We start from the raw sequence: 23128 nt of genomic DNA, 5'->3' as shown, positions 1-23128 counted from the left end.
AACAACAACAACAACCGTGCTTAGAAACACATTTGCTCTCATTTGCGGCAACATGTTAATCACCTACAAGCCATTTCTTCTTTTGGGACCTTAATGGCCTTTTCTATGATTCTAAGATAATCCTGACACAAGAAACTGCCAAAAGTAAAAACGTAAAAGGATATTAGTTTAAGGTCTGCGGAAAATGTGACCAAGTTATCATACAAAAAAGAGATAAAATAATATGTAATATCATCAGTCTTATTTATAAAATAAATTTAACTAATCTATCCCTATAAAATCACTAGAACTTTGCTGCCAACTCAAAGGCAGGCAGTAAGTTACACAATCTACTCCTGAGCGATTTACAGCCTTCAAAAAAAACTGCTGGAGGGTCAGCCAGGAGTCAGTTATAACTCAATGGCACTTAGCAACAATGTAAATAAATATTGTGAAGATTCTTCAAAAATATGGAAGGGGAGAATACAAATATATACATACACATATAAACTTAAAGATGGTTCAAGAGGATAAATTCTGGATAAGAAGAAGAAAAGGACAAGAAATAAATATATAATCAAATGTTTGTACAAATATTCTAACCAATAGAACTCAAAGACCTGGAAAAGATTTCTACAATTACTGAAGCATGACCAAGATAAGTGACTTCCCGTTTGTTGCCATAAGTTAAGTTGCCTTCACTGACAGACAGGTGGTGGTTGTATGTGCACACAGACACTGATTGGGATTCAAACTTGAGTCTCCCACATGGAAGGTGAGAATACTACCACAGAACCACAACTGCCCATTATGCTTCCATTGTTGTTATGTGCATTTAAACCATGCTCCTTTAGTTTGGCCACACAACTCCTTAACACTCACATCCATTAATTTCTGTTGGCCTTTCTGGAAGCTGTATTTTCTTCCTATTTTTATTCATTAAGATAAAAGATTCCAGAGCACACTCTACCTCACTAGATAATATAAATACCTATATGCACTATCTCTGAAAACCCACTGGAGGGTCAGCCAAGTGAGTTCTGATTTGATGGCACACAACTATATAATTCACTTACGTTTCTCCTACTGACATTTTCAGGGAGCTGCTTATATCAGTAAAAGAAGATTTATAGATTCGTTAGCAGGTAGCTCTAGACTAAAACCTACTGTTGTCAAAGTAATTCTGCCTCTTGTTATGTGCTGTCAAGATGAGTATGACTCATAGCAACCTTCTTCATACAGTCTACTTGATCCATGAGTATTGATTGCAGATCCAAGAAAAGGCAATCATTGCCAATTTCAATTTCTCTTCATCTGTCATGATGTTGCTATTGGTCTAGTGTTAGAATTTTTGTTTTCTTGATGTTGAGATGTAATCCATATTGAAGGCTGTTATGTAGTCTTTGATCTGCAGCCATTGTTTCAAGTCTTCTACACTTTAGCAATCAAGGTTGTATCACCTGAATAATGCAGGTTAGTGAGAAGCAATTCAGATAGCAGGACCTTAGACTCAAGCATACAGCTGATTGTGACTGTGGTGCAGGACAAAGTGCAGATCTGCTGTTCATTGGGCTATGAGCCATAGTCAACCTGACAGCACCTAACAACACAGCATCCCTATGAACAACAGATCTGAAACTCCCCTGCCCTGCCTGTCCTTATGTTCTCCATAATGCTCAAGATCACTGCTGAAGTCACTGTGTCAATCTATCTCTTTGAGAATCTTTCTCTCTTTTACTGATCCTCTATCTTGTCTTTTTCCAATGACACCTGCCAACATGTCCAAAGTATGTGAGATGAAATTTTATCATACTTGCTTCTAAGGAGCACTCTGGGAGCACCTTTTCCCCAATGTTCTTTTGACAGCCCATGGAATATTTAGTACTCTTCTCAAACACCAAAATTCAAAGGCATTGATTCTTCTCTAGTCTTCATTATTCAATTTTCAGATGGTAGGAAGCAATTCAAAATGCCATGGCTCAGGTAGGTGCACCTTAGTCTTTAAAACTTGTAATTTTTGCTCACTAGCATTTTAAAGAGGTCTCTGACAGCATATCAACATGGATGTTAATTGTGGATTCAGTAAAATGAAACCAGTGACAAATTAAATCTTTTTTCCATCTTTCACAATGTTACCTATTGATCTAGTGGCAAGGGTTTGTGTTTTCTTGATGTTGAGATATAACTAATTTTCAAGGCATATCAAAGGTCTTTGACCTTTAAATAAATACTTCAAGTCATTATTCAGTAAATATTTCAAGTACTCTCTACACTTTCTGCAAGCAAGGTTGTGCCATCTGCATAATGCAGGTGGTTGCTGAATCTTCTTCCACTCCTGTTGCCACATTCTTGTTCTATAGTCTGGTTTTTTGTTGGTATATACCGTCAAGTTAGAACTGACTCATGGTTGACTCTCCAGTAGGTTTTCAGAAGCTGTAAATAGCACAAAATGAGATCATCGATCTGTTTCCTGCAGAGCAGCTGGTAGATTTGAATTGTATGCTTTTGAGCTGGCAGTGCAATTCCTTACCACTAGGTTACCAGAACTCCCTTCATAGAGTCTAGGTTCTAGAATTAATTGCTCAGCATACAGACTGAACAGGTATAGAGAAAGGAGACAATGGAGACACACATTTTTCCTGATTTTTAACCAGGTAGTGTTCCCTTGCCCTGTTCAGACAATAGCTGCTTCTTATTTAAAAAAAAAAATTTAAAAATTAATTTTCTTTTATTATTACTTTTTGTGTGTATACCGTCAAATCGGATCTGACTGGTTATTCCTCCTTCTCCAGCAGAGCCTCTGGTGGATTCGAACCATGAACCTCTGGGATTGCAGTGCAGCTTCTTGCCACTAGGCCACCAGAGCTCCCAGACAACAGCTTCTTGATCTATGTGGAGGTTTTGCATGAGCACAATTAAGTGTTCCAGGAGTCCCATTCTTACTGTTATTCATAATTTGTTATGATCCACATAGTCAAATGGTTCTATACAATCAATAAAACACACTAAACATCTGATGCTGAGAGAGCCTTTAATACAAAGTAGAACTTTTAACTGAGTCTTTAAGACTGTGAATATTATGGAAGCAGGCCATTACATCTTTCTCCTGTTAACTGGCTGATTGGTTCAAGCTGGTGACATGTCAGTAAGGAGTCCAGTGCTTAACCCAACAGACTGTTAGGGCTTTTTCCCCTCAGTAAAACTGTTAAAATGGAAAATACCCTTGAAAGGAAGTATTTTAAAACTCTAAAATTATTTTAGTTGAAACAAATTTGATCTTTTACCTCCCCCTCCCAGTTTACAAAATAATTGTTTAAAGCACTCACAAAACAATTCAGAAACTATAACTTTTATATGCAACTATCCCCCACAAAAAAGTATTTCTTCAACAGTGTTTTACTTTAAAGAGGAAAACCCACTGCAAGGGTCGATTCCAATTCAGTATTCCTACAGAAAAAGAACAGATTAGTTTTAAGGCTATATAAAGTGTTAGGGAAGCCAGTCATCACATTGTTCTTCCATGAAAGGCTGTGATTAGCACCTGGGTACATCACTACTGTGCCAACAGTTTATTTTAGTCTAAAAGGTAATAATTTAGTCTCACTGCTTATAGCAGTTCTCTGCTTATTTATATTACCTCCTTTCCCCCCCCCAACATGGTTGTCTGAAGTTGCAATAACCAGAAGTTATGGTGGTTCCTGTGATGTTGAAGTCAAGCCTTGTTTTGTTACCAATATATTTCCTAATGATAAGAAGCATTTTGGGCAATGCTTTAGCCTCAAATGAAAACCAAGTTCTTTATAGACTGGATTATAAAGATTAGCAGGTCCTTTTTCTATAATAGAGTCTTTCTTTTAAGTACAATTTGGATTCTTTCTAGTGCAGGACACTCAGATTTTCTCATAATGGCACTTATCTGCTACTTTGCAGCCTACTCACACAATTCACATGATGCTCTTGATAGTCTGGCATTTCCATAACTTGGCAAAGCTTACTGTCATCTGTAAACCTGAAGATCGTGCCATGCACTTGTTAAAATTTCAAGATTTTGAAAAATTTTTTGGCTTGAAGGCTTTGGTGTAGGTAGGCCTTTGTAAAGAGTGTGGAGGAAATCTAAATAGGGTTTCTTCGCTAATTGTATATTTATTTTCTTAAAGAATTCCAGATTTCTTGGAGAAGAATCTCTGTAGAGTCAGTTCTCACTCTCCGAAACCACACCATTTCATTTCAGGGAACTAATTCTATTAAGAATCTAGAGAAGCCAGTATATATATACACACATATTGTTGTGTGTGCTGTCAGGTTGGAATAGACATACAGTTGACCCTCCAGTGTGTTTTCACAGGCAGTTAATCACTTGGGAGAAGACTGTCCATCCTTCTTCTGTAGAGCTGGTGGCTGACTCGAACCATGTGCCTTTTGGATTGCAGTGCAGCTTCTTACTATTGGTGGTGCTGTCATCATCTGCTGTCGAGTCACCTGCAACTCTATGTGCAACAGCTCTGAAGCCTGTCCTGTCCTGAGCCAGTCTCAATGACTCCGGTACACCTACACCCATTGCCCAGTTAGTGTATCAATCCATCTTATTCGGGGTCTTCCTCTCCGGCACTGTCCCTCCACCCTTCCGAGCACAAAAGGTGGAGGTGATACAGAATGGCAAAGAAAACACAAACAAAGTAAATAAATTAGAAATTGTTCTGCACAATGGTGTGAAACAGTGGCAAAACAATACAAGAAAAACAGACTCTTCTAAAAAAGTGGGGGATAGTAGAAGAGCAGACCCCAAGGGGATTGTGTTTACACAGCTTTATTGTTATGAACAGCTTCTGATAGATTTCTAGATTTGGCCTCATGCCCAGAGTATGAGAATGGAGAATGGAGCTTCAAAATCCTAGCTTCCAGGAAGAAACTTGGTTTCACCCTCTCCAAGACAGACCTATTTGTTTTCTTGGCAGTTCACTGTATATGTTCAAGACTCTTCTCTAGCACCACAACTCAAAAGGCCTCGATTTTTCTTCTGTCATCCTTAGTCAAGCAATCGCAAAGACCATGGCCTTTAGAGACATTAGGCACACTTTAGTCTCTAGACTGAAATAATTTCATTTCAGTACTCTGGAGAGGTCCCTGACAGCAGATTTTCCCAGTGAAATCAGTCTTTGAATTTCCTGACTGCTGGTGCCAAGAGTGTTGACTGTGGAGCTGAGCAAGCTGTAACTGTTAATAAGCTTAATCTCTTCTCCATCTATAATGGTGCAGGCAATTGGCTCATCATGGTGCTGTCAACTGGCCCAGTGGTTAAGAATCTTTGTCTTCTTGCTATTGAGCTTCAATCTGTATTAGGCCGTATATATAAATACATAATCTGAATTTCCCAACTAGATTACAAACAGGAAGCAAGTCTTTAATTTTTCTTTCTGTTCTGTTCTTCCACAGCGTAGGTGTTGTTAGTGCCACTGACTACAATTCACAATGACCCCATGAATAACAGACATGTACCTAAATAAGCATATGAATTGCACAGAAATTTAACAGGATCACTTCTGTAAAATTCAAATATACTCTAATTCCATTTCTTAAAATTGTATACTCAGAAGAAGACACATTTTAAACAAGGACAGAGGTTCCTGGCTCTGCAAAGCAGATGGTTAAGTGAAGGAGTGAAACCAAGACTGACAGAGATGGATGACTCCTAACTATTCATCTGGCAGTGCTGCTTCTCGCCTGGATGGGAATAAAAACATACTTAAAATGATCTCAAGCCTCTATTCTTTTGCCCTTGAGTTAAAGGCACTTCACTTTTGTTTGTAAAAATATAAAATGGCAATCAAAATAAAAAAACTAAAATCAATTTTGCTATGTGGCCTTGCTTCTATACAAGAAATCTTTAAAGACTATGTACATTTGCACCTATTTCTGTTCTCAACTGAGCATACTACATTTCAGTATTTACCTTTGAGTTGGTTTCTAAATCTCTGTTGTTGTTGTTGTTATGTGCCGTCGAGTTGCCTGCGACTCATAGCGACCCTATGTACAACAGCCCTAAACTCCGCTCTGTCCTGTGCCAATTGCACTGTCTCTGACACTCCCATCCCAATTATCCCAGTCACTGAATCAATCCACCTCATAGAGGGCCTTCCTCTCCTGCGCTGTCCCTCCACCCTCCCAAGCATGATGTCCCTCTCTAAGGACCGGTCTCTCCTCACAACATGTCCAAAGTAAGTTAGACGGAGCCTCAGAATCCTTGCCTCCAAGGAGCCACCCGGTTTAACCCTCTCCAGGACAAATCTGTTTGTTTTCCTAGCAGTCCATGGTATTCTCAATACTCTTCTCCAGCACCACAGCTCAAAGGCATCAATTCTCCTTCTATCCTCCTTGGTCATTGTCCAACTCTCTGATGCATAATAAGTGATTGCGAAGACCATGGCCTGTATCAGACGCACCTTAGTCTCCAGAGAGACACCACTGCTCTTCAGCACTTTGGAGAGGTCCCTAACAGCAGACTTTCCTATGGCAATGTGCCTTTTAATTTCCTGGCTGCTGGTGCCAAGACTGTTGACTACAGAGCCAAGCAAACTAAAGCTGTGTACAATCTCAATCTCTTCACCATCCATCCTGATGCTGCCAGTTGGTCCAGTGGTGAGAATCTTTGTCTTCTTGACATTGAGCCTCAATCCATATTGTAGGCTGCAGTCCTTGACACTCTGCAGCAGGCGCTTCAGGTCCTCCTCAGTTTCAGCAAGCAGGGTTGTGTCATCCGCATAACGCAGATTGTTGATAAATCGTCCACCAATCTTGACCCCACATTTCTCCTCACAGAGCCCAGCCTCCCGGATAATCTGTTCTGCATATAAGTTGAAAAGGTATGGAGATAGGATGCATCCCTGGCATACGCCCTTCCCAATTTTGAACCATGCAGTGTTCCCTTGCTCTGTTCTGACGACTGCCTCCTGGTCCAAGTATAAGTTTCGCTATATTCTTTAAATAATATATATATATATGGTATGACTTTTCTCTAGCTTAAAAATATACTTAATCTCAAAATACTATTCAATCACCGAAATGATTTCTAATATAGAAATTATTTATAAATAAAATATATAATATAATAAATACTTTTCTTACCTTATAAGTATGACTTCCCCAAAATTTGCAAACTGCTGAAGCAGTTCATCAATCAAAGCATCATCGAAAAAATTATCTGTTGAGGAACTTTTGATTGAGACTAACACAGTACCATCTGGTGGACCTTGAACTGCAATCACTTCTTTATAAATGTTTTGCCTTTCTTCAGCTTCAACTTCAAATATGTCTATATCAATAAGGGCAACAACAGGCCTAAAAACATTAATAAAAAGACAGATGTTTTAGAAATGTTTAAGAAAGGATGCATTACAAACAAATTTCAAGCACCATTAGAAAAATGCAAATTGTTAAAACCTGTGGTCAGAAGTCTTGAGCTCAGCCCTTCCATAGTGCAGCAGAGTGCCAGGTGTCCAGGTGTAGAGGATTTTGCTTTCATCTTGAAAACTAGCATTCAGAAGATCTAAATCTTCAGCTTCAGTTAGGACAAAACAAAGCACAAGGAAAGTCAAATGAATGCAAAAATTATGTGGACCAAGGAGCTCTTTCTTTTCACTAGTTTTTTTTTTTTAAAATTTTTTTATTTTATTATTTTTGTGTGTGAGTGTATCGTCAAATCAGATCTGACTGGTACAGGAGGAGATTGTCCCTCCTTCCCCGGCAGAGCATCTGGTGGATTCAAACCGTGCGCCTCTGGGATTGCAGTTGCAGCTCCTTGCCACTAGGCCACCAGAGCTCCCCTTCTTTTCACTAGTTAATAGTGGTCCAAAACCACCTACAAACAAACCTCAAACCCAATGCTGTTGAGTTCCAATGGATTCCTAAGCTGACCCTTCAGCGGGTCTTCAGTGCACTGGAGGAGACTGCCTATCTCTCTCCCGCAAAGTGGCTGGTGGATCGCAGTCACCAGAGAGCTGCTATGTTTGCCTTAGCAGCACAATTTCCTCTAACTACACCATGAGAGCTCCTTAGCAGTGGTGTACTCACTGCTGTTCAAATCGTCCAGTTGCTGGGAGGGAGGAGTAGCACAATCTCCTGTGAGATGTGCCTTTGAAAACACACTGGAGAGTCAGCTATAAGATAGCTTTGACTAAATGGCACATAACAACACTGTGCCCAGTCAGAACTGACTCAGAGCTGATTATCTTAGAGGGGTTTTTCCAAGGCTGTAATTTGCTCAAGAAGAGACTCTCTCTTTTGGAGTCTTGGAGCAGCTGGTGGATTTGAACTGCTCACCTCTGGGTTGTCAGCACAACTCCTCACGATTGTCACCAGAGACAGCTGAATACATTTGGCAACAACCATAATCCTTCAGGCTAAAAACATTAATTAGCATTCAATTGAAAATGTCACAAAAAAGTTTCCTTCTTTTTGTAAGAAATCATGCCACTATAAAGGAAAATGGCTGAAAATGAGTGAAATTATTCTAAGCAGGTCTGAGAATATGTAAACATATTGGTATTATATTTAAATTATATTTATCCCATTACTGATAATTTCTGTGGGAGGAGAAATTTACTGTTCTTATTTAATATTCATATTATCCCCTTCTTGCTCACAAAATTTGCATAGAATCATTTAAATAAAGAATCATTTCATTTCCCAACCTGATCTATCAAAAGGCCACTTCCTCCTCCTCCAGAGGACACGGTCTGTCCATGCTGGGGTGCGGCACTTTTCACTGGTGTCATAGTCATCAGAAAACAAATCATACTTGTATGTAGGAGCAAAAGTTATTTTTCCCTCTAAAAATCCTCTGAAAATCTAAAATAAGCACATAAAAATAAGTTATTCTAAAAGTTAAAATGTTTTGTTTTTATTCAGCTAGAAATTTATAAAGAATCTATTATGTATGTGCTGGATAATTTCACACTGCAATTTTTATGTTATCTGACTAAACACTTCAAACTGAACAGAGCAAAAGTCAAGAAAAAGAACTGAGACATATTCATACCATTTGTTTAACACAACAATTAAAAATCACAAATAAGGCCATTCTACTAGACTTGTGAGCGACATCAACAATTAGGATTATCTGGGCTTCTGGAAATCATCTGGCCTGATGGTCAACTCTCAAATGAAGAAATGATGCTTTAGAAGGGCATGTAGAGTCCAAAGGTTAGAATTTAAATCCATGACTACCAAGAACCATACCCAGTGGCCAATAATAGTGTCCATTTATGGGAAAACCAAAACAACCAAGCCCACAATATTCTAAAAATTTGCAGTTGTAAGTTTTAAAAAAGTCAATTGATAGGAGAAACAAGAAGGGAAATAAACTATTATCAGTATAAGATCTTAAAGTAAAAATACAGAGGCCAAGGAAACTAAGATTATCAACTCACTATTACAGAAAAAGAGAAAGTAAACCAAAACTTTCTGTCTCTATTATCGACTCTCCTTTTCCACCCCAAATCCCAACGAGTGGTAATTCTTGATTTATTTAACCCCACATAAATAGAATTATCAAGAGTAGAGACCATGATTAAGGCAAAAGTAAAAACAAAACCCCCATGAATATGGAAAGTATGTTTCATTACAAAAAAGTCCCATAAATTCAAAAGAACTACTCCTACAATTCAAGTATATAGGTACCTGTCCAGCATTTTTTTGATTGATAAGCTGATCTCCTGCTATGAGAGTATCCCAATTTTGCTGTCTTATGAGCTCTTTAACTTCTTCATTAGGAAGATCAATTCGATAGTTGAAATCACCACACCAGAATACATAATCATGGGAAAACAGCATCCTTCCCTGGAAGCCATGAGATAGGATTTTAAATACAAAATAATTTCTTCAAAATATGTTACAAGTATTTCTTTGCCTTCAGATATGTTTCTCCCTTTTAATAGAAATAACACATGAAGTATTTATTTAGGTGAATGTTAGTGCTATTTCTAGGAACAACCTTAGAATTTTCAAAAACATTGATAGGACTTCAGGGTAAATTAAAATATATTTAAAAGCTTCACCTTCAACAACAAGCAGCAAGAGCTTACCATTGGAAAACTCAATTTCCGTGCTATTTCAACAAAATCTTCATTTCTTTCTTTAACTTGTGATTGCCCTGCAGCGAAGTGGCTACAGACGAAGCAGAGGCTTGTTGTATGGAACAGCATTCGGATTGCAACTGCCCCCTTATTTCCAGTTGCACCTCCCATTCCAGTCTTCACAGTATCAACTGCAACATCCCTTTAAAACAAAGAATTCTAGGTCTATGATGGCTATATCAATAATTCTACACCCTGAAGAAATTAAAAACACATATTATGTATAATCATATAACCACACATCATATGAAACTATGAGAGCATTGCTGTGAAACAGTAAACTGAGGTTCCTATGGTTCATTAATTAAGGGCACAATTTAAAAACATTACTTTAAGCAAAGGTTCTTTGAAGGCAGCAAGAATTCTAGGCCTTTTCTTGGGTTTTTTTTTGGGTTTTTTTGGCTAACAACGGGAAGTCTTTACAGAGCACTCTTTACTGACCTGATAAAAGGAGCATGCTGTGGTCTGATAAACACGAAGAGGCAGACGCCCACCAGCTGCTCAGAAGCCAGCAGCACATACTTGTTGTCTCGGGAGATTGTCTTCTGGAGTTCAACAGCCCAGAGCTTCTGATTAGTTGTGCTACCAGAAAACATTACAAAGAGAATCTTTTAAGAGACTGACAACAGAGTATTTTCTCTAAGACAATAGCCAGTTTTATCTTACTATACCCAAATTCTGTAAAACCACTAAGATTTACAGATGTCACAAAATCTTTATGCATGATGCTGGTGTTTGGTTTGGTTTGGTTTAAAAGGAAAATTCCAAAAATTAACTAAAAAACACTACATTTGAAAATCTAATCTATGACTCCTTGACAATGGAAGTATGGTCTTGTTTTCCTGAATTACAGTCAACGTCTTTTAAAAACTTATACTAAACATCATAAACAACATTTATAAGTTTAAAAAAATTTGGGTATTTAAGCCAAATCTAAGGCACACATCACAATTCACTATGCACAACAGCCATTTTCACTTTGAAATGACCACAATCATCATTATCACATAGCACTTAATGGGCTCTGACTCAGAGTGACCCTAAGACAAAAGAACAAATCACTGACCAGTCCTGCGCCATCCTCACAATCTGTCTGCTTTTTATTTATTTAGCTCACTGTTGCAGTCACTATGTCGATCTATCTCATTGAGGATCTTCCTCTGTTTTGCTAACCCTCACTTTACCAAGCATGATGGCTTCTTTCTCAAAGAACTGGACTCTCCTGAAAATATGCCTAAAATATGAGAGACAAAGACATGCTTGCTTCTAGGGTGCACCTTGCACTTCTAGCTATTCTTCTTTCAAGGGAAATTTTTATTTTTCCCTTTTCCAGCCCAGGGTACATTCAATATTGTTTGCAAACATTATAATCTAAAGGCATCAATTCTCCTACACTTCTCCTTATTCACTGTCTGACTTTTACATGCATATGAGGTGAGGGGAAAGTCACACCACCGTACTCCTCAAAGTGTCATTCTTGCTCTTGTTCGTTAGCACTTTAAAGAGATCCTTAAAAAAGCAAATTTGCTCAGTGTAATCTATTGTTTGATTTCTTGACTGCTGCTTCCATGAGCGATGACTCTGGATCAAGTACAATGAAATAATAGACAGTTTCAATCTTTTCTCCATTTACTATCATATTACGTACTGGTCCAATTTTGACGCCACTTTTTCTTTATTTTGAAGTGCAATCTATATTGAAAGTTATAGTCTCTACGCTTCCACAGTAAGTACCTCAAGTCATCTTCATTTTCTGTAAGCAAGGCTGTGTCATTTGCATAATGCATATTATTGTTGTTGTGGACCATCGAGGTGAACTGACTCATAGACATGACCCTTCATTGGGTTTTCAGAGGGAGTTAATAAAAGTCTAAGATTATTTCCTCAGCATACAGAATGAATAAGTACAGTGAAAGGATATGACCCTGACACACACTTTTCAGTATGATTTTCAGTATTTCTTGTTTTGTCTGAATGATTGTTCTGGTATTCTCATTTTACTATGTTATCCTTGCAATATGGACTGCATCTCCAGATCAAGAAATCAAAAATCCTCACACTGGACCAATAGGCATCATCATGACGAATGGAGAAAGGACTGAGACTGTCATGGCTTCATCCTACTTGAATTCACAATCAGTACTCTTGGTACCAGGAGTCAGGAGGCCAGGGAACATAACGTACTGAGAAAGTCTGCACCCATGGACCTCTCCAAATTATTACAGAGTAAAGATGTCAGTTTGAGGATAGTGCACCTGATTCAGGCCATGGTCTTTTCAGTCACTTGCTACGCATCTGAAAGCTGGAGAGTGACTAAGGATGAAGAATTGATGCTTTTGAGCTGCGGTGTTGGTGAAGAGTGCTGAAGATCCTACTGACTGCCAAAAGAACAATTATACCTTGGAGAAGATGGCGCCAGAGTGCTCCTTGGAGGCAAAGATAATAAAGCTTTATCACACACTTTAGGCATGCTGCAAGGAGAGGTTATTCCTTGGAGAGGGATATCATGTGTGTAAAGGTGGAGGAGTGGCAAAAGAGAGGAAGACCTTCAACCAGATGGGTTGACATGGTGACTGAAGCAACAGGCTTGAGTGAATCAGATTGTGAGGATTTCACAGGATAGGAGTGTTCAGATCGGTTGTACACAGGGTCACTATGAGTCATACTCAACTTGATGGCTCCAGACAACAAGGTTATCCACTGTTTGTTATGAATCGCATACTTCTAGTTTTGCAGTCAATAAAATACAGGTGAACATCTTTTTGGTATTCTTGGTTTTTAAAAGGGAACACATGTTCCCAGTTCGATAGTCTGGATATGACCATCATTGTATCTTAACTTCTTCCTCTATCTTGGTTTCTTAGAAAGTGGTAGTTTAATATTGCTGTTGATTGTGTTTGAGTCGAGCACAACTCATAGCAACCCTATGAACAAAAGGCTATCACCATTTATCAAAGTTCAGAGAGTTTCCAGAGGCAAGTTGTTTAGAAAATGGATGCCACTCCTACTTCCAAACCTGTCATAGAATGTTATTGGTTGAGTTGCCTGCGATGCATAGTCACCCTATGTATAGCAGCTCTGAACCCTTCCCTGTCCTGAGCTGGTCTCACTAATTCTGATACACCAACCTCCATTGCCCCAGTCACTGTATCAATCCATCTCATCTGGTGTCTTCCTCTCCTACACTGTCTGATATTGAGCTCTAGTGGTCTAGTGGCAAGAAGCTGCACTGCAATCCCGAAGTCGTGAGGTTTGAGGCCACCAGCTGCTCTGTGGGAGAAGGATGGGCAATCTCCACCCGAGCGATTAACTGCCTCTGAAAACCTGCTGGAGGTTTAGCGATGGGTCGTTCTGACTCTATGGAACACAACAAGAGTTTGATATTGAGGCCTGATTAAAAACAAGTGGGTGGGGTTTGTTTTGTTTTTAAGGCGAGCAAAAATACTTCTTAACTGGTACTGTGTATTTCCTATTGCATCACAACATAAAGCACATAATATCTGTAATGCTCAGGTAGTAGAAATGTGATCTACCATTTTGCAAAGTTATCTATTAAACATTCTCTCTGAGGTTTTAGCATCCATCTATGGATGACCACGGCCTAGATCTATGGTTTCACTGTTATAATTGTTAGATGCTGTCAAGTAAATGATGAATTATAGTGACCATATGAACGTTAGAAAGGCACTCTGTCCTATCCCGCACCTTTGTCATGACATGCATATGCTCAAATCTATTATTTCACTCGCTGTGCCAACTCATCTGGCTGAGAACTGTCTTCTCTTTTATTGACCCTCTACCTTTTATGAATGATGTCTTCTTCCAAGTCCTAAGCCCTCCTGACAACATATTCAAATATGTAAGATAAGGTTTCACCATGTTTGTCATGAAGGAGCAGCCCTCAGGCTCTACTCCAGGAATTTTTGTTCTTTATACAGTGCAAGGGCTTTTATTTCATGATGCATTAGAAATGTTAATTTTGTCATTTCATAATTCCACTAAAATTTATAATAAGTGTGAATTCTTAACTTTGTCTTACTAATTATTCAATTATTTTGAAAAAAAAAAAAAAACAACAACAGTTCAAATAAGGTTGAATATCTGATATTTTAAAAATCCGTAACTTCAGAGTTTGTATCCAACGATCTTTAAATTGAAACAAAGAATAAAATTTTTCATTTAACTTCATAAACTCAAAAAATTATATGCTATACACATTTAAATAAAATTTAAATTAATTAATGGAAAAAAAATAATGTTTAAGGACTATTGCCACTTATGTGCCAAATGTGGTAATGGTCTCCCATGGTGGACAGTGCTTGCTGGAGCTTCCCGACTAGAACAAGCCTGGAAGCAGGAATGGCATCCTCTTCCAAAATGGCTTGCCTCTGGAAACCCTATGAACAATTCTCAGGCCTTTCGTTCATAGGGTCACTATGAGTCGCCTACAACTCGACGGCACCAAACAACAACAACAACAACAACAATGAATACTGCATGTTAGAAAGATTGATATGTCATCCTAACATGTTTAATTGTAATAGCAACAACTTTTAGATTATCCTGATTCCTGATTTACAGATGAGATTATTCTTATTGTTCAGAATCATATACCTGGATAAGAGGCAAAGCTAGATTAAATCTCACACTATCCTACACTGGGCCACCATACTTACAATGCACCTTCAGAACATGGACTCACTATGTACCTACTACAATCCTACTGCTTTGACTCAGAAATGAGAATGACAACATTCTTCTTTTCCTTCAGGTCACTCCTCAAGAAATTAACTCAAGAAATCTTACCCTGACTTGCTGTGTTGTTGTTATGTGCCGTCAAGTTGCCTGTATAGCTGCTCTGAAGCCTGTCCTGTCCTGAGCCAGTCTCAATGAATCCAACAAACCAACGCCTAGTGCCCCAATACTGTATCAATCCATCTCATCTGGGGTCTTCCTCTCCTGTGCTGTCCCTCCACCCTTTTGAGCATGGTATGTCCTTCTCCAAGGACTGATCCCTAATTGCAAACACTTCTCCACATCTATATAACCTGCTACATAATTTATTTTTTATAGCATTGTTGTTGTCTGTCTCTTCCTATTAGAATATAAAGCCCAAGACAAGAAGTTTTACATGTTTCACTCACTGATGTATCCTCAGTACCTAGAACAACTACTAGTAGAAACTAAATATAAGAATGGATAATTATCACTTTATTAAAAATAATCTGACCAAATTCCACTTTAGAAAAATAATTGGGCAATTAATATTATAAACTCTAAGACTAGGGAGCTCTGGTGGCCTAGTGGCAAGAAGCTGCACTGTAATTCGAGAGGTATGTGGTTCAAATCCACCAGACGCTCTGCTAGAGAAGGAGGGGTAATCTCCTCCTGTACCACTCAGATCCATTTTGACAGTACACACACACACACACACACACACACACACAAATAATAAAATTTTTTAAAAAAAAACACAACCAAAAAATCCCCCAAAACTCTAAGACTATGCAATGCTTATCTGAATATGAATTTTTATAGGGGAAAACCCCTCAAAATAGCAAAGTGGATGAAGTCAGATTTCTTTTCTACTTCCCTGATATGAACTGTTACTCATTTAGGTAAGGAAAAAGACTGATGACTGTATATACTATTTTGGCCCAATTATGAAAATCTTAAAACATCATAAAAGTTGGGCAACTATGCCAACTTAAAAGTTGGCATACTTCGTGTTAAAATACCAAAGCTTTGAAGTATCAATTTATTAAACTGTATTTATCATCAGCTTCAGAGAAATTCTCAAACTTCCGAAAGGGGCTCTTGAAGCCCATGAAGTTACACTATTTTTACAGTAATACGAAGTCACTGCCTGCATCCTTCACACTGTTCACTGGCATTTGCACAGCTGGTGCACTAAAAGCACTGTGCAAGAGTGGTGATCCTTAGCATGAATCCAAGCATTTCCACATCATACATTTATAGTTAAAGTAAAAATGCAATTCCACTTATGAATGCACTTGAAGCAGTAGCATTGTTACCATTATCAATTCACACCCCGAGTCATGTAGTTAATTAGAGAGTGGGAAATGTGTATTAAGAACTTTTATTGCATGCTGAGCACAATTGTTTTCTCAATGTAAAGTACCTGGTGTTTGCACTGGGAGCTGAACTGCCAGTTTTTTAATGGAAGAAAATTTTACTTGAAAGAACTGACAAACCAACCATGGCTATTCAGTTTGGTATTGGGTAAATATTTTTTCCAACCAAGGGTGTCATGTCAAGGGCAACAACTGACGGTATTAATTTGCAATGATAAAACTTGAGTTTTCAAACAAAAATTAGAACTCTGGAAAATTTTTATCTATCATTATGATCTTGATTGCATCTCAACACCTAAGGAATTTTCGGTTGAGATCAGTGATTCCATTAATGAATATGCCAAAATTTGGAACAGCCATATAACCCAGAAGAACTCATATTTTTCAAATTAATATATGATGTTACAAAATCACACAAGGGTAAAAGATGGAGTAATATATTTTAATATAGTACAAAAAGTTTATTGATGGTTTCAGATTCCACATTACAATTAATCTTTAAAAAATTACTTGCTGAATTTTAGTATAGCATATAAGATGAAATTATTTGAACAAATTATAAAAATTCTTCCAGTTACATGTTTATATGAGTTTCTTCATATACTTAGTCAACTAAAACTATGTGTTGTATCAAACTGATGCAAATGTACAAATAAAATTTCATTTGTCCTTACTGGTCTGATAAGGGTCTACTGGCCTCTCCAAGACGATTACCCTTTGAACCCAGAACAAAACTTAGCCCTGTGGTTAAATTATCAGCCAAACAATAGACAGACCTGGCTGGCTAAAGGACAAACAAGTTTATGTTGGAGCAACCATGCTGCTCCTCAGAGGCACGGATGGTGAAACTTGGGCATGTTGCAAGGAGGGGCTAGTCCTTAGGAAAAAACCATCACGCTGGGAAAGCTGGAGGGTCAGAGAAAGAGGGAGAGACCCTCAACAAGATGGATTACTACAGTGACAGTAACAATGAACTCAAACGTGTTGGAGACCATGAGGAAGGGCAAGGTGCAGATCTGTTGTTCAGAGGGTCGCTCTGAGCTATAGTGGACTCACTGGCACAAAACACCATGAGGTGGATAACATCGTAACATCGAGAAGCACTCACTCCTTAGAATAAACATATACAATCACCAGGGTGCTCAAGAATAAAGCTCAAAAGGTAAGAAGGAAGAGGATAGACAAATCAATAGAAACAAGACTTGCAGGAAGGCGTAGGAAGGGTAAGGTAACATTGTGAGTACTGTAATTTATTTTATAAAACAGCATGTATATGGGAGCTCTGATGGCCTACTCGCAGGACGCTGCACTGCAATCCCAGAGGTATGCAGTTCAAACCCACCAGATGCTCTGCTGGAAGAAGAGAGACAATCTCTTCCGGTTATCAGTCAGATCTGATTTGATGGCACGCGCGCACGCACACACACACACACTAATAAATTGAAAAAAAAAAAACAACCCAAAAAAGAAAACCAGCATGTATATGAATGGTTGAATTAAAAAAAAAAGCTTTGTAAATTTTCATTCACACCACAGTAAAAAGAAGAGTTCCGCTGTCTTAGAGATTTGCAAAACAATGTCACCTAAATCACCAATTTTTTATTGAAGAACTAGAAATAGTTCTTCTCCAAAAAATATCTCTTATATCACTATGTTACTTTTAAATGCATTCACTGTTCTAACGTCTGTTTTGGTTTCTAGCATGATATATATTGAATATACAGTGCTATTTTAAAAGGAAAAATCTCTGAGATGACAGTAAACAAAGGAGTCCTAAGACCAGTTACGAGGCACCTTTATCATCATATCCACCTGTCTTTCTAACAGCTGGTTAATTATTTACCCTCCACCTTCCACTGGAAATTTAACCATGCTTTACCTACTTGGCTTACCTTGCATTCACAATGTTTCCAGCATTCAACTCTACCATTTCTTCAAAACCAATTGCAAATATATCAGTTGGTTTACTTCTTTTATCTACAATTAATATCCAAGAAAGATTTTTTAAATATAGACTTAGCCAAAAGGAAACCTTCTCAACACAAGGATCAACACTGGATCTCATAAAAATGCATTCATGTTCCATGTAAAATTCACTTAAGTTCAATCAAATTCCTGTTGAAAATAAAAACCTATGAGTGGAACAAAAGAATTTTAAATTTTTATGCAGATGTCTTATTTAAAGATTTTTATTCTTCAAGGTTCCTAAGTCCTATTAATAATAATTTTGAAAGAATTCTTGCTAAAGTTTGTATCAAGGGAATCTAAGAAACAAGCCACTTTTCAAGGATGATGTTGATAAAAATTAAGAGAGTGAAGTGGCTGAAAAACATCTCAAATTGGAATGAGAGAGATTTTCCACATTCAAATTTGAAAATCACAGGGTTGATCTTTTTGTTACTTCCAGGGTGTAGAAAGTCTAAGAAAACTAGAAGAGGTCCGGAGTTTAAAAAAAAGATCATGGTTCCAGTTGTTAACAGTCATGGCTGACAAGAGACTTTGGAAGCTGCTTAAGATAAGTAGAATAGGAATATTCTGGGTATCACAAATGATCAGAAATAAAGACAAATAGCCAAAAAGTCTATAATACATGAACTAATAGTAGTAAACATTGCAACTCTTTACTGACTACTATTATGTGTAAAGGGAGCTGTGGTGGCCTAGTGATAAGAAGCAGTGCTATAATTTCAAAGGCACACAGTTTGAATCCACTATCAGCTTCTAATGGAAGAAGGATGGGCATTCTCCTCCTGTGCAAGTTTACTGCCTTGGAAAATCCAGTGTAGGATCAACTATAGGTTGGTTCTGATTTGGTGGCACACAACAACATTATGTACAAGGCACATATATACATTATCTCATTAAATTATTAAACATCTTACAAGACACTATTTTGCCTTTATTTTATAAGATTAGAAACTGAAACTTTAGAGTAGCAAAGCAACTTCTCTAGCTTCGTACATATGACAAAATGTAGCACAGACTCTGGAACAAAACTGCCTGAGTTCAAACCCTGGCTTGGCCTATACCAGCACGACCTTGGCCTTTATCAGCATGACCTTGGAAGCTGATTTCCCTTTTGGAGTCTCAGTTTCTATGAAATATGTAATACAGCTGATTTAAGAAATTAATTCATATAAAGTACTTAAAATTGCGGTATTCGCTATGATTTTATTATTATCATCATGTCTATGACAACTTTAAGTTGGAATGGACTCATTGTTGACTCTCCACAGTTAGCAGAGTGTAAAGTGCATGAAAGGAGACTGTCCATCGTTCTCCCCAGAGTCACTGGTGGAAAACCACCAAAGAGGCAACATTTTTGCATTTGCTGTACAACTCCGTACAGATTATGTCACCAAAGCCCCCTATTCTGTCCTATACAACTCAAATCTCAACGCATTGCTGTGGAGCAGCTGGTAGATCCAAACTACATGCCTTTGGGTTGGCAGTGCAACTCCACCCACCAGGCCACCAAAACTCCTTCTCTGTCTTACTGCTGTTGCTATTAGGTGCCATCAAATATGACTCACAGAGACCCTAAAAATAAATAAGGTATAAAAAGAAAATGATGAGGTGAGAGTATAATAGAATGGATGTATAAAAATACTGGGTTCCAAGTTATAAATGCAAGTGTCTTTTATAAATTAATGCCCACTGAGGTCTGATACTCTTGTGTTCTAGCTCAATAAATAAGGAAGGAAAGAGTTAATTAATTACATCCATATTCTAAAATGCAGACCTTGAAATTCCTGGATGCCAGCTAGCTTGGGTGCATCCAGCAGCCAGTCGGTGAGGGTCTGATTCTTAAAAGCAATGCTGCGAAACTGCTTTCCACCATTCACATTCCAGGTCCCAACACAGACTCGAATTTTCTTGGGCTTTGAATACTTGTAGAAATTTTCACACATGTTCTTTAATACTTTAGAAGATGCTATTCAAAACAAAAGAATACATAGCAGAATTTTAGCTGCATCAAACCACTCATGAAATGGGATTTTCATAACTAAGAAATGACATCTACAAAATACACTTACCATCATATGCACAAACAAGTATAAGATACATGCACAACACAATAATGATTAGCCCTTAATGCAAAGCACAGCATGATGCAATTTGCCAACACAATTAAAATAATCATTCACATTATACACAATAGGCAATGTAAAAAAAAGCTATTATAGGATTATTATAGCAACATAAAACATGCAGGATAAACAAGTCTACTTCAAAACATTGTGCATTATTTTATAATCCATATAATCTAAAGACTGTACAATTTTAGGAATACTTCAAAACATTGTGCATTATTTTATAATCCATATAATCTAAAGACTGTACAATTTTAGGAATACAGCTATAGTCTTTCATGTATCTTTCATTAGGAAGCAGGTGAATAAAATAGAAATTTTATTTCTCCCAAACAAGAAGAACCCCTGCATTTAAGATTCAAGCTACTGACAAAAGATTTGATGATTAGTGGCTCTCTGGCAAAAATATAAATTAGAAAGGTAATTAATTTGTTGTCTGAAAATGAAGTCACTACGTATTTTGCTCAGAGTAAAAGTCAAAGTACTCAGCAAGGACCTAAAAGAATTTGGACAATGGCCTTGTCTTTGCTCTCATCTACTACCCTCTGCAGCTTGCTCACGGCTTAGCCACAGGCCTGTCATTTCAAAATATTCCAGGCACGTACTCTACTACAGAGTCTCTGCAGCTGCTGGATCCACAGCCAGAGGAGTTTTCTCTCACCTTTCTCAGGGCTTTTATTTTTGAAGGAGACATTCCCTGGCCACATTTTTTAAAACTGCATTCTACCTCTAAACTCTCATATCACTACTTCCATTATTTTTTTTATAGCACTTATCACCAATTACAAATCACACATTTTATATATATTATATATCTATCTATCTATCTATCTATATATATAGATAGATAGATATATATCTATATATCTATCTATCTTCTTCTCCCACAAGAATGGAAGGGCCAAGGTGGCAGAAAGTATTTATTACAATACCTTTGTGATCAGAAAAGTGTATTGCAACTGTAAGTGCTCAGCAAATAAGCACTATATAAATGAATGTTCAATACATTTCAAATCCTCAGTGTCTCCTGTACACTTCTTAACAACTGACATCTTTTCCCTTCTACATCAGGCTGCACTTTGGTTAGGTCAAACTTTTAACATTCCATCAAGTAAATGGAATTTTAACCAATCATTCCTGTGATTTTTAAGGTATACTATGCAGTGAGATCTAATGTAGATGAAATAATACATGAAGCAAATAATTCCTGTAGGATAAACAAACATGTATACATGCAGTAACTGATATATCATGTTTTCTGCATATCTGTCTTAAACATATGTACCAAATCTACCTGGTTTTATTTTTTGGTTCTTATTTAGAGTCAGTAAATCAGTATAATGAAATCTGCATGTTGATTCATGGAGTATTATTATATTATTCCTGAAAAGTCTTATACTCAATAGAGCAGCACACTATTGAAAACAAAGTTTAAAGAAAACGGGTTGGACAGATCATTCAAAAGTTACTCTGGAATTTTGTAAGCAAAGCACAAACGAGCAAAACGAGTCTAACAAAAAGGCACATATGCTTAAATATCCTCTGGCATTTGCACCTGAGTTCACAGTCAGATTATGTAAGCACATACCCTAGAAAACATGCTCCTTTTGAGAGGTAAGTTCTTGATGACATATTATATTGAAATAAAAAACATGCTCCTTTTGAGAGGTAAGTTCTTGATGACGTATTATATTGAAATAAAACCAGGTTTTTAATCAAAATTAAAAATACACTGTAGAGGCTTTGCCAATCACTTCTCTTAAATACAGAAAGAAGTATCCTAGTCATTATCAGGTTGAAGTAATTTCTTACACTCAAGGTCATTTTTCTGTATCATTTCTATTTTTCTTAAATTATTCATAATATCAAGGTTTTTCTTTCTCTTTACTTGTGCAGAGTCCTTAAACTTTTAAAAACACTAACATGCTGGAAAAATCCTAAACTAATCACAAAGCTTCTGAATTATGCTGACATAATTGCCCTGTTTATCAACTGTGTATGAGCTAATTCACATTAAGCAACCTGGTATTCCTTTAACAGATCATAAATAATTTTTTAACAATGTCATTTCCCCCCTTAATTTCAACTGATATTTTAGTGCAAATGTGAATAAATATCACACACACATATAGAGAAGACAGCCACTGCAAAATGGCCAGGTTCTCCCTGAAATAAGAAAATGTTATGAGGCTCCATTACCTGATTAATTTGAAATTTACTCCTACAGGCAAACAAACAGGGAGCGTTTCAGAGCACGATTCACCTCTGTCTCACCACATATGAACAGCATCCTTAAGTGCTGCTGCCAGAACATCCTTACACCTCAGACAGTGGCCCAAGCTCATTAAGAGCAGATCTACTAGATCCTGAAGACTTTTCAAGAGGTTCAACCTGATCAAATCTATTTTCACAACAACACGATGGTGTTACTGCCTACTTTAAAGGACCCTGGGTGGCAAAAATGGTTAAGCACTACACCATTTGACAGGAGGTTGGTGATTCCGACTCAACCATCAGTGTTATGAAAGGCGTGATCTTCTTCCGAAAGGTCACACCTGGGAAGCTCTACAAGGAGTTTCATGGGGTTGGGGTTGCAATGAGCCAGAACTGACTCAAGAGTAATTGGTTCACGATTATTTATTTGCCAGCTTCACTCTCATTCTCTCACAAGATATAATGAGAAAAAAACCCTTTCCCCCTCCTTGGAAGTAATACTGCGATGTGGAAACAATATTAGAAATGCAGTGGCAGCACTTCGACAGTAAGACTTAGGTTGTTGTTGTTACGTGCTGTCAAGTCGCTTGCGACTCATAGCGACCCTATGTACAAC

At 37.6% G+C, this 23128-nt stretch overlaps 1 protein-coding gene across 1 annotated transcript in view; it reads right to left on the bottom strand.

The window, feature by feature from the left end:
* Positions 1–23128, bottom strand: part of SYNJ1 (synaptojanin 1) — a 153584-nt gene that overhangs the window by 32447 nt on the left and 98009 nt on the right. Inside the window, 9 exon segments of the mRNA XM_006886798.1 lie at positions 3399–3426; positions 7102–7314; positions 7417–7534; positions 8667–8823; positions 9655–9813; positions 10059–10251; positions 10551–10691; positions 18097–18181; positions 19947–20138. Coding sequence (XP_006886860.1) covers positions 3399–3426; positions 7102–7314; positions 7417–7534; positions 8667–8823; positions 9655–9813; positions 10059–10251; positions 10551–10691; positions 18097–18181; positions 19947–20138 — 1286 coding nt within the window.

The sequence above is a fragment of the Elephantulus edwardii genome, unplaced genomic scaffold (assembly GCF_000299155.1).
Source record: "Elephantulus edwardii isolate Elephantulus edwardi_28Jun2011 unplaced genomic scaffold, EleEdw1.0 scaffold00051, whole genome shotgun sequence".
Classification (NCBI taxonomy): Eukaryota; Metazoa; Chordata; class Mammalia; order Macroscelidea; family Macroscelididae; genus Elephantulus; species Elephantulus edwardii.
Note: the sequence above shows the minus strand (reverse complement) of the source record. Positions and strands in the feature narration are given on the sequence as shown.